Below are 15,472 nucleotides of genomic sequence, written 5' to 3' on the forward strand. Positions count from 1 at the left end.
GACCCACGATAAATATTTAAGTTTCTAGGTCTCTTTTAGGTCGGAAAGGTATTATTAATAGAGTTCTAGTTACTAAATTTATGGTCAAATAGTTCAAATTATCAGTTATATTGGTATACACCCTTGTGGAACCGACTGACAGAGAAAGTGTAGTGACTTGGATGATTTTCACCTCCAGCTTCAACAACAAATTGACGGAATCTAAGATAGAACTATGGTGCATTTATTAGAGTACTCTAATCCTAAGGATGGTATAAATAGAAATAGATGGTACCATACCTTACGTGACTTTGGTATAGAAAAGGAAAATAGCAATTATAAGAGAATAAAAATGATAATGAAAAGGATAGGAATGAGACAGCTTCATAAATACAATTATTTAGTTTGGACCAACACGGCCTCGGTAAAAAATAAAAACAAAATAAAAAAAAACCCAAAAATTAGCATGGTGCTTGCCTGGTGGATATAAGGACTACCTTTAATGATCATGTTCTCATAAATCAAAGATTGGTTGGATTGATGAATGTTTTTGAGCCTGGTAGAAGAGAAAAAGAGGATTACACAGAGAGTTTTCAAATGATAGATCTTACGAAAAAGAGGAAAGTAAACGAAGTAGAAAAGCTATTAAAATGTGATTTAAGGATATGAGAAATATAGGTCATACATATAATTGCCAAAGACCTAAAAGACACAGCCAGGCGGGTTATTAGTGAGATATTGCAGTGGCGTGTTTAGCAACTGCGAAGACATAGTCAGTCTGGGCTTTTCCTAGTTAAAGAAATGGCCTCAGTTAGGGTTGAGAGTAATAGAACTGAAAATCCCTCTTTCCAGGGGAATAGGGCCATAGCCTGGAGAGTAGGAAAATCATAAAAAGAGAGGAGTAGAAAATTTATTGAATGATGTCAAACCGTGACTTAGTTGCAGGAAATAACAGCAAAGAATGATTAAGTTTTTGAAAATTTGGAAATGAATGAATATTTATTTTGTGCGGAGGAGTGCTAATATCTATGTAAATCTTTCTTTAAATATAATGGTTTCAAAATTACAGAAAAGTGCTAATGATAACAGTCATGATTTCTGACAAAGGAAATGCAGCTAGTAAGTAGAAAACATAACTTTTTGGCATGCAGACTAATGGTTTTCCATCTGCAGACCATACAGATTCATAATTATGGTAATATGCATGGGTTTTGATGCAAAACCCGCCATGATTTTTGTTTGGAAGCAAATTACTTACAACGATAGTACGAATAAGAATAAGAAATTTTTTAGTTAAAAATTTAACTTGAAGAACAGATTCGTTTTGGGAAGGGGAGAGAATGCGCTAACTTAATTGTCCCTCTTAAATTACTAATTGAAACGGGTCTGAAGAATCACATTCCTTTAGTCATAAAGTTTATAAATTATATACATAAATTTAGCCCAGCGTATAGAAAAGCTTTAGTGAAGGTCCTATCATTGTACAAAATATCAGATGGGTGCGTTAAAATATTTAGTGCTATGTACAAGAATAATTCTATTGTATCTAAGGTAGGATATGAGGTCAATAGTCGGCTGTAGATTCTTGAGATAAGCAGGAATGCATCCTGTCCCTGTTTTATGGATTATTGAACCCTACGTTGTCTTAATGAATTCAGCAAAGGCTACGGGAGAAGATGGCACCAAATGAGAAGGTAAAACCTTCCTAGACTTATGTAATGCAGATGATTTGAGCCTCTTAGATAAGAATTGTTAAATGGACAAGTTATCAGCGGTTCCAAGAGCAGTAAGCTCTGAGTCAGGGACAAGTAAAACAACGTCTTTTTTTATTCTAAGCAGGAGTTTTGTACAGCGTTAAGAAATTTGATGTCATATTCATAAGTCCTGTCAGAGATCAATACTTTCGTTAAGACTCAAGAGGTTAGATCCTTTTCTAATTTTCACAGTAAAGTAAAAAATTGGTAGCAAAGGAGGGGCTGGTGGAAAATGGTCAACCCAAGGTCCTACAACACACAAAGAGTATTTTAGGTACACTTTGAACCCTCGAAAACGTTATATTGCATTCAACAAGCTCAATCTAACTTTAGACCACCCTTCTAGATCGTGCCACTAGTTGTGTAGGCATAAGGCTTTTAAAGGGAGCCCTCTCCCTTTGAATCCAACCCCCTGCACTTTTTTTAAGCTGGTGAATATTTGACAGTTTCTTCAAGACGCAGATACTTGCTACGTAATAATTTAGGGGGTGTTGTTCTTCGAAATTTTTTAAGCTTGTTATATGAAATTTAATTGTTTACCTCTGCAAATGTTTAAAAACTTAAGGGCGGCAGGTAGGAAAACCCTCAGGGTAAAGTGCCAGTCAAGTGGGTACCCTCGTCGTAAAAAAATTGATCTCCTTGAGAGAAGAGTGGCACCCTAGTATAATATCTGACAAGAAAAAAAAATTTGATTTCGAAACATTTTATTTTCAAAATGGAACAGTAATAATCTCATACTTTATCTCACATCAAGATGTTTTTCTTCAAGACATTCTTCAAGACATTTTAAAAACGTTTCAAGACGTTTTTAAGAAATTTTTCAAGACGTTTTTAAGAAGTTTTTCAAGACGTTTGAAAACAGTTTTCTTCAAGATGTTTTTCATATGAAGATGTTTTTCTTCATGACATTCTTCAAGACATTTCCAAGACTTATCAGGCGATTTTTAGACATTTCTCAAAAATTTTCAAGATATTTTTTAAGACATTTTTCTTCAAGACGTTTTTCGTTAACATCTTCTTCAAGACGTTCTCAAGATATTTTTCAATTCGTCTTAAGAAATTTAAAGACGTTTTTCAAGCCATTTTTCTTCAAGAAGCTTTTCTTCAAGACGTTCTTCAATCTGTTTCAAAAAGATAGTCTAATATTTACTAGAGGAAATTCAAACGACCTTGTCAATATCATCTTGGGTCTATATATGTTGCTGTAGGAAATAGCCGCTGCCATAGGAAAAACCGTAACAGGTTAAGTAACACACTGCACCTTAGCAACCATCAGGTGTTATTGATTATTGATTTATTGCAGATACGTGATTGTTATGTAATAGTTTAGGGGATATTACTATTTACTTAAGCAAAGCCTTAGCAACCAGTTCCAGACGGAACGCCTTAGCAACCAACAAGTATTATTGAGCAAAACCTTGCATAGATTCGCATATTTTCAATATATTTTAAGCAACAAGCTATTTTGAAGGACATTTGTACAGTATTTCAAGCAAGAATCCATTTTTGGTATATACATCCATACTTTAAGCAAACGCAACTGATTCTGAAGCATGTACTTTGTTATTTTCATCCTGTTTCAAGCAAAATCAGAATTTGGGCTTTTGATTTGTATACTTTTTTCACTTTTAGAGCATAAACACAGTTAACACCTCCACCCCTTCGTCGCAATTTTGGCTGCCCCGTAGAAGCTTTCGGTACATATTATCATTCTTACAGTATTTTCAATCATTTTCCAGCAAAAATCACCGTAAACACCATATAAACTAAAACTGACAGTTTAAACTTAAACAAAACTTCCCAGTAGTTTTTCTTCTGATGACTCGGGGTACTCTGTGGCTGGCCCTTGGAACCTTGTGGCACCCGTCATTATCACTTAAGCGTTTTCAGTCGTTTGAGTATTCTGAAAAATGGTCTTATTTGAACAGCAGGACTTGCCATTCCATTGTTAGATCATGATACTCCAATGCAGTTCATGCCAAATTAGCACCATATAGCTAGCCTATGGTACTCTGTGCCACACATTATCTTTCCTGAAACATTTTCAGATATGAATTTTGTTGATATAAATCAAGCTTGAAATCCATTGCCTTGTGTTTTACAAGCCAAAAGAAATCATTTTTTTGTTTCGGTGCCATCTAGGAAGCCGGAGGAGGAATTTGCAATATCTGAAATAAGCCGCACGTAGAGTGTGTCGATCTTTCTTACGAAACAGATGAGCCATGCCTGATAAAAACAAAAGCACAGGGACGCAATAAGCGTTATAAATCATGCACAAACCGTTGCGGTTGTAACGGCTTTTGTTTGGGGATATTTTTCCGTAAGCGATGCGTAAGTTTTTCACGGCTTTATTCACAAGGGATGAACAGGTAGTGGAATGTGTTGGGCCAAAACACAGACCAAGCCAACTAACTAAAGAAGAACATGGTAGAACGGCAGTCCCAGCAACGAATGGAGCGACCGCATAAGGGCTATTAAAGCAAAACGTCTTGAAAAATGTCTTGAAAAATATCTGGAAGAAAAACATCTTGATGTGAAAAAAGTCTTGAAGAAAAATGTCCTTAAAAACGTCTGGAATTTGAATTAAAATCAAGTAGTTGCAGGCATCAAGGAAAAATTCTTTAAATACGTCTTGAAACGTCTCGAATTTGACTTAAAATCAAGTAGTTGTGGGCATCAAGCAATGGCTAGTTATATAAAAGGCAAAGACAGATAGTCCGAGTGTGTGAGAGGCAAATCTGGCATAAGGTCTTTTTAGGATTGTAAAAAATTATGTCATTTCATTTGTTAATAGATAAGTCTATCTATCATCCGTCCATGCGTCATAACTAGGTCAGCACTAAGGTAGATAGTCATAATGTCTTGAAGAAAAACCTCTTAATGTGAAAAAAAGTGTGAGATGGTTGCTATTCCATTTTTAAGATAAAATGTCTAGAAATCGAAAAAAATGTTCTTGTTAGATGTTTTACTAGGTAACACTCCTCTCTCTAGGGGAACAATTTTCTTACACTTGGGGAATCCCAATATAACTGGTACCTTGGCCTGGGGGTTTTTCCTATCTGCCCTCTTTAGGTTTTTAAACATTTGCATAGGTAGAACAATTACCTTTTACGCAACAAACTTGAAGAAAAAATCCTGAAGAAACTCCCCTAAAGTATTACACAACAAGCGAAGAAACTTTGTTAAATATTCACTAGCTTAAAAAAGGTGCCGGCACCAGGGTTCGAAGGGATAAGAATCCATTTGAAAGCCTTATGCCTGCACTACTCCCAGTATATGGAGTTGCAATTTAAACTTTATTGATATTTGTATTGGTAATATTTCAGAGATTTGTAGAAAAAAGTTCCAGAGCGGACGATTTTTTTCCAGTCTTTAAGATTACCATTCTGTATCTCGAGTCTATGATTCCACACTATTTGACATCAAATATACCTAGTTAACATGTGTCAAGCCTTGTTCCCATGCCTACTTAGCTAAAAATAGACTTCTAGCTATCATCAATTTGGAGCAATCGGAGCTCCTTATAAAAGAGAAAGTATATTATGATGCGTTTTTACTACAGTGTTGTCAGTTGCATGGTCTAAAGTTGCACCACCTAAAAGTGAATTTGCGCCGAAAGCTTCATATTTCTAGTGAAAATCCACCGAATGAATGGTTTTCCCCCTAAACAATGTCCCGATTTGAAAAATTCAATGTGCAACCCCCTCAAAAAAGTGCGAGAATCGTGCAAAAGCGCCATATCTTGCCATCTGATGGACAGTGATTTTTAACTAAGCATACACATGAATTGGACTTTACAAAAGGCTAGTGGTTGGATACGATCACCAGGCTTGCCAATGTCAATTAAATACTTGCTTGGAGACCAAAAATTCATATATATTGTATTTGCTCAATAATATGAGTGGTTTTTCTGTAATTTTCTTCTTTTTTTCTTAGCTTTTAGTCTCAAGATTTAGGTCACCGTCAGTTTATCGTGCAAGTGTGTCTTATCTATTAATTTTAAATTTCTTCTCTACTTTTCTTCTTATTATATTATTTTTTCGTTCATAATCTATCGACAAAGAAAGGCAGTGAACATATAAAAAAAGTAGATCTATCATATTTAAACAATGGCCAGAATCCATTTCCTTGCCTTTTGCATATTTATTTCGATGAATACATTAGAATTTCTAAGCTCAGGCTTTAAAAATACAAGCGGCACATAAAGTAATTTTCATTTCAGTAATGTTTCGTGCTATTATCATATCAAGCAATCTTGGTCTCCTCCAGGAAAAACACCGCTTATAAGAATAAGGCAGGAACAAGGTGACTCGATCTACTTAAAGTCAAGAGTTTTTGATAATATAGGTAAGTACCCAGCATCATGTTGGATCACCAGCCTCCCCCTTTTGGCATTAATGACAGAGTAATTTAATTGTAGGCGAGCTACTTCTTTCAGAAAAATTCCTGGTTTTCAAAAACCTAATAATTTTGATGATAGTTAGGCAGGTAGGTGAATAGGATTTGCTTTTGATATGGGTCTATATATATGTAACTGGGGATAAAACATAAAGAGCTCCCAAAATAGAGAATCATATTGATAATGTCAGAAATTTTGAGTAAAAAATTAAAGATTTTGAAATTCAAGTTACATCACAGTTCAGCTCTTTCCTACCAAAACCTAATATCTATATAATATTTTCATCTCGTATTATGGATAGACCTCCCGTACTATTGATACAACATTTCATTGGCTAAGTAAGCTTTTTTATATCTGTTCTACTTTCTGAGTTAAAACCTAGTATATAAGGGAGTTAAGAGAGTTTTCACAGGCTTTCCATAGTAAAAACAATCTAATACAGACATACTGTAACAAAACCTGAAATCTTAGTATCTCATCTACGTCCAGTAGAAAACGGAGAGACGAAACGTAGGAAGTAACCGTTTTTTGAAAAGCCTGTTGATGTAACCCTGTATCTCCATTATTTTCTCTCGTTTCAAAAATGAAAGAAAATACATATTTTGAGATTTTTTTTGAAAGCTTGAAGAAAGTAGTTACTAGGTTTTGATAGAGAACAACCAAGCTGAAATAGCTAAAAATATGTGCGCATCGTGTAGTTCAGAACTGTGAAAGAAGAGAAGTTATTAAGCCTTGAAAGTTTATCCGTTTTATATTGACGGGTCAACATATCTCCATATGCCACATGGTAAAAATAAAAGGACTAGTTGTGGTTGGCAGTTAAAACTCGGTTTTATGGTCATGGTTGCAGCAGTAGCTGCACCACAGCCCATAGTTACCAAAAGCTGAATAACGCGTTTTGAAAAAAAATGCCGAGGGAAAAAAAGTTGCCACTGGACCCTTATTCAAGATTAATAGCTATTATTTCGGTTCGTCTAAAAAGCATAAGTTTATTGCAAAAAGAAATTTATGGCGATTTCGAAAACAGCCTGAAATCCCTCAAAAATGGCTTCCAATCAAAACGAAAACTATACCATTTGAATCAGCATCGATTAAAAATATATTTTTTGACCAGCAAGGAAAATCCCTTTTTTTGCATGGCTAGCACCGATCGGTCTCCTTTTTTTTTTTTTTTTCAGGGCTAACGGGTTACCCGAACATCATAAAGAGATGTTTAATGGCTAATTCAAAAGCTATTTCTTATATTTACGTGATTTTTATAAATTCTCTAAATATTAGGATAAACTAGCGATCTTCTGTGTCAATTCCTCCTATAACACAACAGAATATGCGAAGGCTTATCAGACAACCGTACTTAGCCCTTTCATCTTTGATATACGGCATGTGGAAATATATTGACTTGTCGTTTCAAAGAGGGATAGACTTTTAGACTTTCAAAACCGATAAACAAAATTAGAGGAACAGGGAAATTCATTGACAAAAAAAAGTAAGCTTTGTCTTGTACTAGTATTTTAGAATCTCTTCAAGAAAAATAGTTTCACTGCATTGCGGCCTAATTCTTTTGTAACAGCTGTGTCTTTCAAAGCAGTTTGATTTAACTCTTAAAGAGTTTTAAAGAATTTAACACTTAGGCACGATTCTCACGACTCCTGTCTTTAAACAGTCGACAGAAAATAGCACGTTATTCTCATTTAAGTAAGGCCCAAGCAATGGGAGTCTGATAAAAAATAATGATGGTAGTTACAATAATAACTTTGATTTCTGATAACATTCTTTCTTACTTGTCTAACCATTGTTATGTATATAACTATAAATTGTATCAGAAGTATATAGGTATAACCATACTAGAAACCTAGAATGAAAGGCTTAAAGTATAGTCGGATTATTTCTCTCTGCTCTAAGCTTTAAAAAGCTCTTTGCTTCAATGAAAAAAATAACATTCCTTTTTATTTCTATAGATTCTGGACTAATCTTTTATTTTATTTAGGCTACTTAAGGACTTTACTGCTTTTAAAACAAAATACTTTTCAGTGTGTCTCTTATGTTTTTAGTAAAGCACAAATTTTTCAAAACTAATTTAATATTCATCATGTAAGAGCTTATATACCACTCTTGAGGTTTGAAATTTCCGGCTCCTCCCCACTAAACGGTGGAGGCTTTTGAAAATAAAGAGGTGTCTCAAAAACGAAACAAAAAAATATCTCCTTAACCCCAAGGTTATGGATGAGAGTGGTTGGAAGGTCTTGGAAACGACTCTGGAAATCATTAAGAATAAAACGGATCTGAGTTTGTGTTAAATAGGGTGATGTGGTATACAATACAGCCTCCACAAGATAAAGCATGACACATTTAAATAAGTATACCTGTTGTTGGGAAAGATTAAGAAAAACATTGATGAGAGTGTGTCCAAGGCAGTAAATTTCGTGTAGATCTTTGGAAGTACTACTACTACTGAGCCATTAAACATCTCTTTGGGATCTTAAGGTAGCCTGCAAACCCTGGAAGAAAAAAAAGAATAAAAAAAAATAATGTGATGTATGCAAACTTTGCAAAAAAGTGATTTTTCCTGTTTTTCAAGGGGAAAGAACCAAACTTCTAGTTAAGGATTTTAGAACATGACAAGTGGACTGATAATCTTCGAATTTATAGTCACCGGCATTTGGAGCCTCTCTGGCCAAAACCAATGTTTTGCAGCTCAATACGCAGAAAACACCACTTTGTTGTGGTACAACCCCTTTTGTTCCTTAAAAATGCCATCATCTGATGGTGTCCGGTCTACAACCTTGATAATGACATTCATGTCATTATTAGCTACCGATTTGTTAATAAGGACAGATTTCACTGTGGCATTCAGAGCATGCTATAAGAGGGATTTATATATTGAAGAGTCATATTCAAAAGAGAGAGGGGGCTGAAAACATTCTGTTAAGGATTATAAACCTTAAGAAGTTGATTTACTTTATAAAATTTGCATTCTATGACATTTGACCCTCTGTGGGAAAAAAAACTTATGTATAATGAGACACAATGGCGGAAAACACCACTTTACTCGGTATGATTTCTTTTGTTACCTAAAAAGGTTGTCATCTGCTGAAAATATACCAAGAATGTTGTTAATACCTTCAGTATTCATGTCAAATCAGCTGATGCTTTATTAATAAACAAAGAGGTTGTTACTGCATTAACATCACACTGTAAAGCCGTTTTTCAAGAAGGGGGCGGGTTGAAAACCTTCTTTTGGGTGTTTTGGGTTTCTGTTTTGTATTTAGGACTATGGAGACTAAGACTATCAGCTAAGAAAGTAAGACTATTATTTTCATTGATTAATCAGCTCCCTATACAAATTTTGCTCACTAGACGTTTTTTTTCAAACAAGTTATAAGACTTTCGGCTACTATAGGCCGTGACTCTTTTGTACTTTGTAGCCATCGCCATAGCTATGATAGTTTGTAGCATAAAGCTCTTCTTCTAAATGATGTTGCTGTTTTATTTTAAACTGTTTGAGGGTCTTGTGGCTTACAGAAAATTCTGATAAATTTTTGTGGTGCAAAAACAAAAAAATTCTTTCCTTATTTAAGTAATTCCTTGCAGTTCCGCCTGCATCCTGAGGTACCATTTTTAATGTCGTTAACTGTATCAGGTCTTTTTTTTATGCATAGAACAAATACCTTGGAGAAAGCTTCTTAACTAGAAATCTGGTTTTCATATAGAAGTTTGTATTTTGCTCCTAGATTTTGCTTAAATATCATCTCTACGAAACATCTGCACCGGGCAAAAAACTAGCAAACACATTTTTATACCTGTATCAGTTGTGAATTGTTTTAGCAATGCCAGTTTCTTCCAGCTTGTTTTCTTTCCTTTGCAATGCAACTTTATTCTTTTTCTGAGCTTGATGTTTGGAGAAAAATAGGAAAAACCAGAAATTAATCAATTCTTCGTATCTCTCAAACTTTTTGGCGTCAGAATGACGAGAGTAAAAAGATATTAGCAGGATTGCCAGCAATAAATCTATGTTTATTGGACTAGTCTCCGATATTAGATGGCTAAAGGTGTAATTGGCTATTAAATCTTGTCAGATGAAAATTTTTGTTAAGAATATAAGCCTTAAAAGGCTTTGCTAGCATACTACTGTAGACAAAAGACAATTTTTTAACTCTTTTAACCTAGAAGAAGTTGCTTTTTATGTTTCGTAGTTTTTGCAGAAATTAAATTTTAGAATGGATTCTCTTGGAAATGTCCTTTAAATATAATTTAAGGGGATAAAATAGTATCCTCTCGTTCTTTTTTGTAGGTGGGTGTGGGGAGTTTGAGATGGCGCGGACATTCTGTATAAGACTTTTTTGCAGTCCACTGACCGCCCGGTCTCGGTCAACTGATCTTGTTGATCTATTGTTTAGCCTTTTTCTTAAACTTCCATAACTCTTCTAACAAAAGAGGATTCAAGGATAAAGAGGAATAGAATGAATGATTTATCTCTTTCAAAAAAATCAATACTAACTTCAGAAATTGTCAATGATGATTTTGGTATAAAGTTCTTGAGAAGGTGATTTGTTCTAACTTGAAAAGCGGTTGGATTAAGCCCCGTTTACAATAAGACTTATTAACACTGAGACTTAACCAGGGCTAAATTTAAGCCAATCAGAATTTTTCATAGAATTTTTCAGCCAATCAGAAACTTCCATTATAGGTCTGATTGACTTCCTAATACTAGTTAAATCTCAGTATCAGTAAAATTCTATCGTGAATGGTTGTTTAGGCAACCGAAACTACCATCAATGGTTACCTGACCTAAATTGTGTCATTAAAAGGGCTTTAAAAGTATAAACCTCCATTCCTTTCCCCTTCTAAGGGTTTTGACCTTTGGGGGACTTTGGAAAGTTTTATCGCATAGAAAGTTTTGATCCCCATAACTTTACTTGATCCTGATTTTGATGGAATTAAATAGTTTGGAAAACATGATTATATTTGATATTAATTAAACAAACTTTTTCCGCAAAACTACCGTAAATCAGCATCGATAAATAAATCAAACCCAAAATGAACAGAAATTACAATAAATAGCTGAATCAAATTCAAAACGAGCAGATATTAACATAATTTGGGCTGAATACCCGTATGCCTACCCAAGACCAGAACATAATTTGCACTTTACCGAAAAAACAAAAATACAAATGATTGTGCATTATCATTTTAATGTACATATGCTGATATTTATTCCTTGAATGTTAGCAATATTTGATTTGTTAAAGTTATAAAAAAAAAAGTTTAAAATTAATTTTGTTTCACTTAGTGCAAATTATGTTCTGACCTTGGGAAAGTCTAGCGGCTTTTAGCCCTACTTATTTTAATTTCTGCTTTTTTTGAGTTTGTCTCGGTTGTTTATTGTAATTTCTGTTCGTTTTGGGTTTCAGTTCGCTATCGATGCTGATTTGCGGTAGTTTTCCACTTGGTAGATCGTTTGGTTCTATTTTTACTCATTTTTGGTTAAAAAGAGTTCTTTACTTTTCTTTGAAAAACTTATTTCGTGAAAAAAAAATTAATTAATTTCTGTTGGCTTTATATTCCCTCAGTCCTTTTTCAGGGAAAAAGAAAATAATACTTTAAATCATTTTGGTTTTTATTTAAGAATATACAGTTTGTCCTGCTATTTGTATGCTGGAGAAACTTTTTAAACTATTTTTACCAGCATACACTCTTTTTAAAATCTGCACACAAATAGTAGTATTGGACTTAGTCTTATACCTCTTATAGCTGACCTGAAAAGTAAAACTTCATACCATCCACAAAAAAATTCTATTTATGTTCTTTTACAGCTATATGCACTTATACTCTTTTGATTTAGTTAAATTTTAAGAGCAGGAGTAGAAATATAAGTAGCACCGAAATTTTGAACATAATAACCTCAGCTGTTCTTGGGGTGTTGCTGAAATGTCTCATTGACAACCAGCATACACACAATGCGTTTAGATTAATCTTAAGGTGACATTTAGTTTTTGAACATAAAGGGCAAGCTGCATAGCTGTGGAGGTTTGACTGATACAATAGCCCATGCAGCCTTTGTGGGGATTTGTAGATTGTTGTGTAAATATCTTACTGTTATATGATAAATAAATCTATATATGTATCTATCTATCAACCTTGAAGAACAAAACGGTAACCTTAAAGTTTTGATTGGAAGTCTTTGGAAAACTATGAGCTAAAAAAGAGGGTTGATTGCCCACCAATCAGTTTTGACTCTTAAAAAGGGTTCTAGAACTTTGAATTTACAATCAAATTAACTCCTTCAAAATGCCGATGATATTACTAGCTTTTATAGAACAGCGCTACCTATGATTTCACTTATATGCCCTTTTAATGCCTGCATCCGTATAGTTTTTTCGTTTGATTGAAACTCCCCTTAAACGTTTCAACTTAATATCCTTAGTGTCATTAGTTGCAGTAACCGTAGAAGTAATGTTAAAAGTATGCACATAGTATCTTCTGAGTAGTTCTTCTGGGTAAGTTCGTCACAAATGACGCAGAAAGGTCTAACTTAATAATGTAAGTCGTTATTGTAATATTGCTTTGTCACCCTTTTGACAATCTACATGATCATAGTTCGTTTCGATTTAGTTCGGCATCCGCCTATATATTCCTTAAAGCTTCGCCTTAATACCCTTGGCGTGTCTAGTAGCAATAGCTGTAGTAGCAGTAATAGCCTTAGTAGCAATGTGCGCAAAGCACCTTTGTTTTTTTCAACATTCCTTCAACATACTATTAAATTTTTCAGGTCCGGAAAAATACCACCAACCAGTTACGTTACTCAAAACTGACACTCTTTAAAACTAATTTTATATTCATCATATATAAGCTTATATACCACTTTTGAGGTTTGCAGTTTCCAACTTCTCCCCACTAAATTGCTCTTTATACTAAAGTCTGAATTCTGTTCGAATTCTTCAAGAATTACCCCCAAATCATACAAGCCGTTTAATTATTTCTTATACGTAATAATTTCTATTTGCTTTAAGTTTAATGTTGCTCCTTACTTTCAGTTAAAAAAACTTGTTTTTTTTATATTTAATTTCTGAAAGTTTTTGAATTAATGCAGGTCTTGATTTTGACTCACCCAACATGAACAGTTAAAACAAGATATGCATATTAATTTTATTTTTTTTACTAAATCGGTTTCTCAAGGTTTTGATCGGGTGATTTTGAGAAAAAGGGCCACGGGAGGGGGCTAGATGCAATCCAATTTTCGGGTCACTTAAAAAGGGCACTAGAACTTTTAATTTCCGTTAAAATGAACCTTCTCATAACACCTAGGCCCACTTGGTCGACATGATCTACCTTGAAAAAAACAACAAATAGAGACACATCCATGATCTTTCTTTTGGCAAGATTCTATGACTTTTAGAGGCTGTTTTCCCCTTTTTTTGAAAATAAGGCAAATTATCTCAGGCTCATAACTTTTGATGTGTAAAATGAAATTTGATGAAACTTATATATCTAAAATCAGCATAAAAATCCAATCCTTTTGATGTATACATTGGTATCAAAATACACACATACGCCATTTTTTAGAGTTTCGGTTACTATTGAGCCGGGTCACTCCTTAATACAGTTCGTTACCACTAACTGCTTGATTAGTTTCCACAGAATTTCTATAAAAAGCTCATGTTAAAATTCTCTTTCACATAGTGTCTAGGCATCCCCTTGCAGACTTTTTTGATTTCCTCATTGTATGTTTATACACAGTACAACTTCGAACCTGCAAGCCCACCATGGGAAATCAAGTCGCTTCCAGTCTCAGATTTTAAAAACAATAATTTATTTGGTGCCTGATACTTCACTAGCTCCGATTAAATGGACTTGTCCCGATTGATAAAGTCCATTCAATAGCTAATGTGCTTAACTTTTTCCAAATCTTCTAATTAATTTTCGATTTTAAATTTTAGCAAAACGGTATCTCCATAATATACTGGAAATTGTGTACACATTGTCAAAGAATGTCAACATGAGTTATTTTTATCGATTTCTGGAATTGTGTTACCAGCGGCGATATATTTATTTAAAATAATGTTTCTTTTTTTCCTATGTAAGAGGATTACACTGGAGTCTATGATGGTAAATGATGTAAAGTTTGGGTGGGGAAAGATTTTGAACACATTCATTTGGGTCGGTTAAAACGTTACAACGACTTCTATTGCTCACACTCTCGCTCTTTTTACCGAAGGCTGAAATGAATTTAAAGATTTCTTTTCAACCTCCGTTATCTCTTCTGAATCAATTTCAAAAAACCGTTATCTCTCTCTGAGACCGTTATCTCTCTCTCTCTCTCTGTGTGTGTGTGTGTGTGTGTGTGTGTGTGTGTGTGTGTGTGTGTGTGTGTGTGTGTGTGTGTGTGTGTGTGTGTGTGTGTGTGTGTGTGTGTGTGTGTGTGTGTGTGTGTGTGTGTGTGTGTGTGTGTGTGTGTGTGTGTGTGTGTGTGTGTGTGTGTGTGTGTGTGTGTGTGTGTGTGTGTGTGTGTGTGTGTGTGTGTGTGTGTGTGTGTGTGTGTGTGTGTGTGTGTGTGTGTGTGTGTGTGTGTGTGTGTGTGTGTGTGTGTGTGTGTGTGTGTGTGTGTGTGTGTGTGTGTGTGTGTGTGTGTGTGTGTGTGTGTGTGTGTGTGTGTGTGTGTGTGTGTGTGTGTGTGTGTGTGTGTGTGTGTGTGTGTGTGTGTGTGTGTGTGTGTGTGTGTGTGTGTGTGTGTGTGTGTGTGTGTGTGTGTGTGTGTGTGTGTGTGTGTGTGTGTGTGTGTGTGTGTGTGTGTGTGTGTGTGTGTGTGTGTGTGTGTGTGTGTGTGTGTGTGTGTGTGTGTGTGTGTGTGTGTGTGTGTGTGTGTGTGTGTGTGTGTGTGTGTGTGTGTGTGTGTGTGTGTGTGTGTGTGTGTGTGTGTGTGTGTGTGTGTGTGTGTGTGTGTGTGTGTGTGTGTGTGTGTGTGTGTGTGTGTGTGTGTGTGTGTGTGTGTGTGTGTGTGTGTGTGTGTGTGTGTGTGTGTGTGTGTGTGTGTGTGTGTGTGTGTGTGTGTGTGTGTGTGTGTGTGTGTGTGTGTGTGTGTGTGTGTGTGTGTGTGTGTGTGTGTGTGTGTGTGTGTGTGTGTGTGTGTGTGTGTGTGTGTGTGTGTGTGTGTGTGTGTGTGTGTGTGTGTGTGTGTGTGTGTGTGTGTGTGTGTGTGTGTGTGTGTGTGTGTGTGTGTGTGTGTGTGTGTGTGTGTGTGTGTGTGTGTGTGTGTGTGTGTGTGTGTGTGTGTGTGTGTGTGTGTGTGTGTGTGTGTGTGTGTGTGTGTGTGTGTGTGTGTGTGTGTGTGTGTGTGTGTGTG

General features: G+C 35.2%; 1 protein-coding gene across 1 annotated transcript in view; it reads left to right on the forward strand.

Moving 5' to 3' along the window:
* LOC136025707 (uncharacterized) overlaps positions 1–15,472 on the forward strand; it is a 92,849-nt gene that overhangs the window by 58,220 nt on the left and 19,157 nt on the right. Inside the window, exon 4 of the mRNA XM_065701689.1 lies at positions 5,956–6,080. Coding sequence (XP_065557761.1) covers positions 5,956–6,080 — 125 coding nt within the window. The remainder of the gene's footprint in view (positions 1–5,955; positions 6,081–15,472) is intronic.

This window comes from Artemia franciscana, chromosome 4, assembly GCF_032884065.1.
Source record: "Artemia franciscana chromosome 4, ASM3288406v1, whole genome shotgun sequence".
Taxonomy (NCBI): Eukaryota; Metazoa; Arthropoda; class Branchiopoda; order Anostraca; family Artemiidae; genus Artemia; species Artemia franciscana.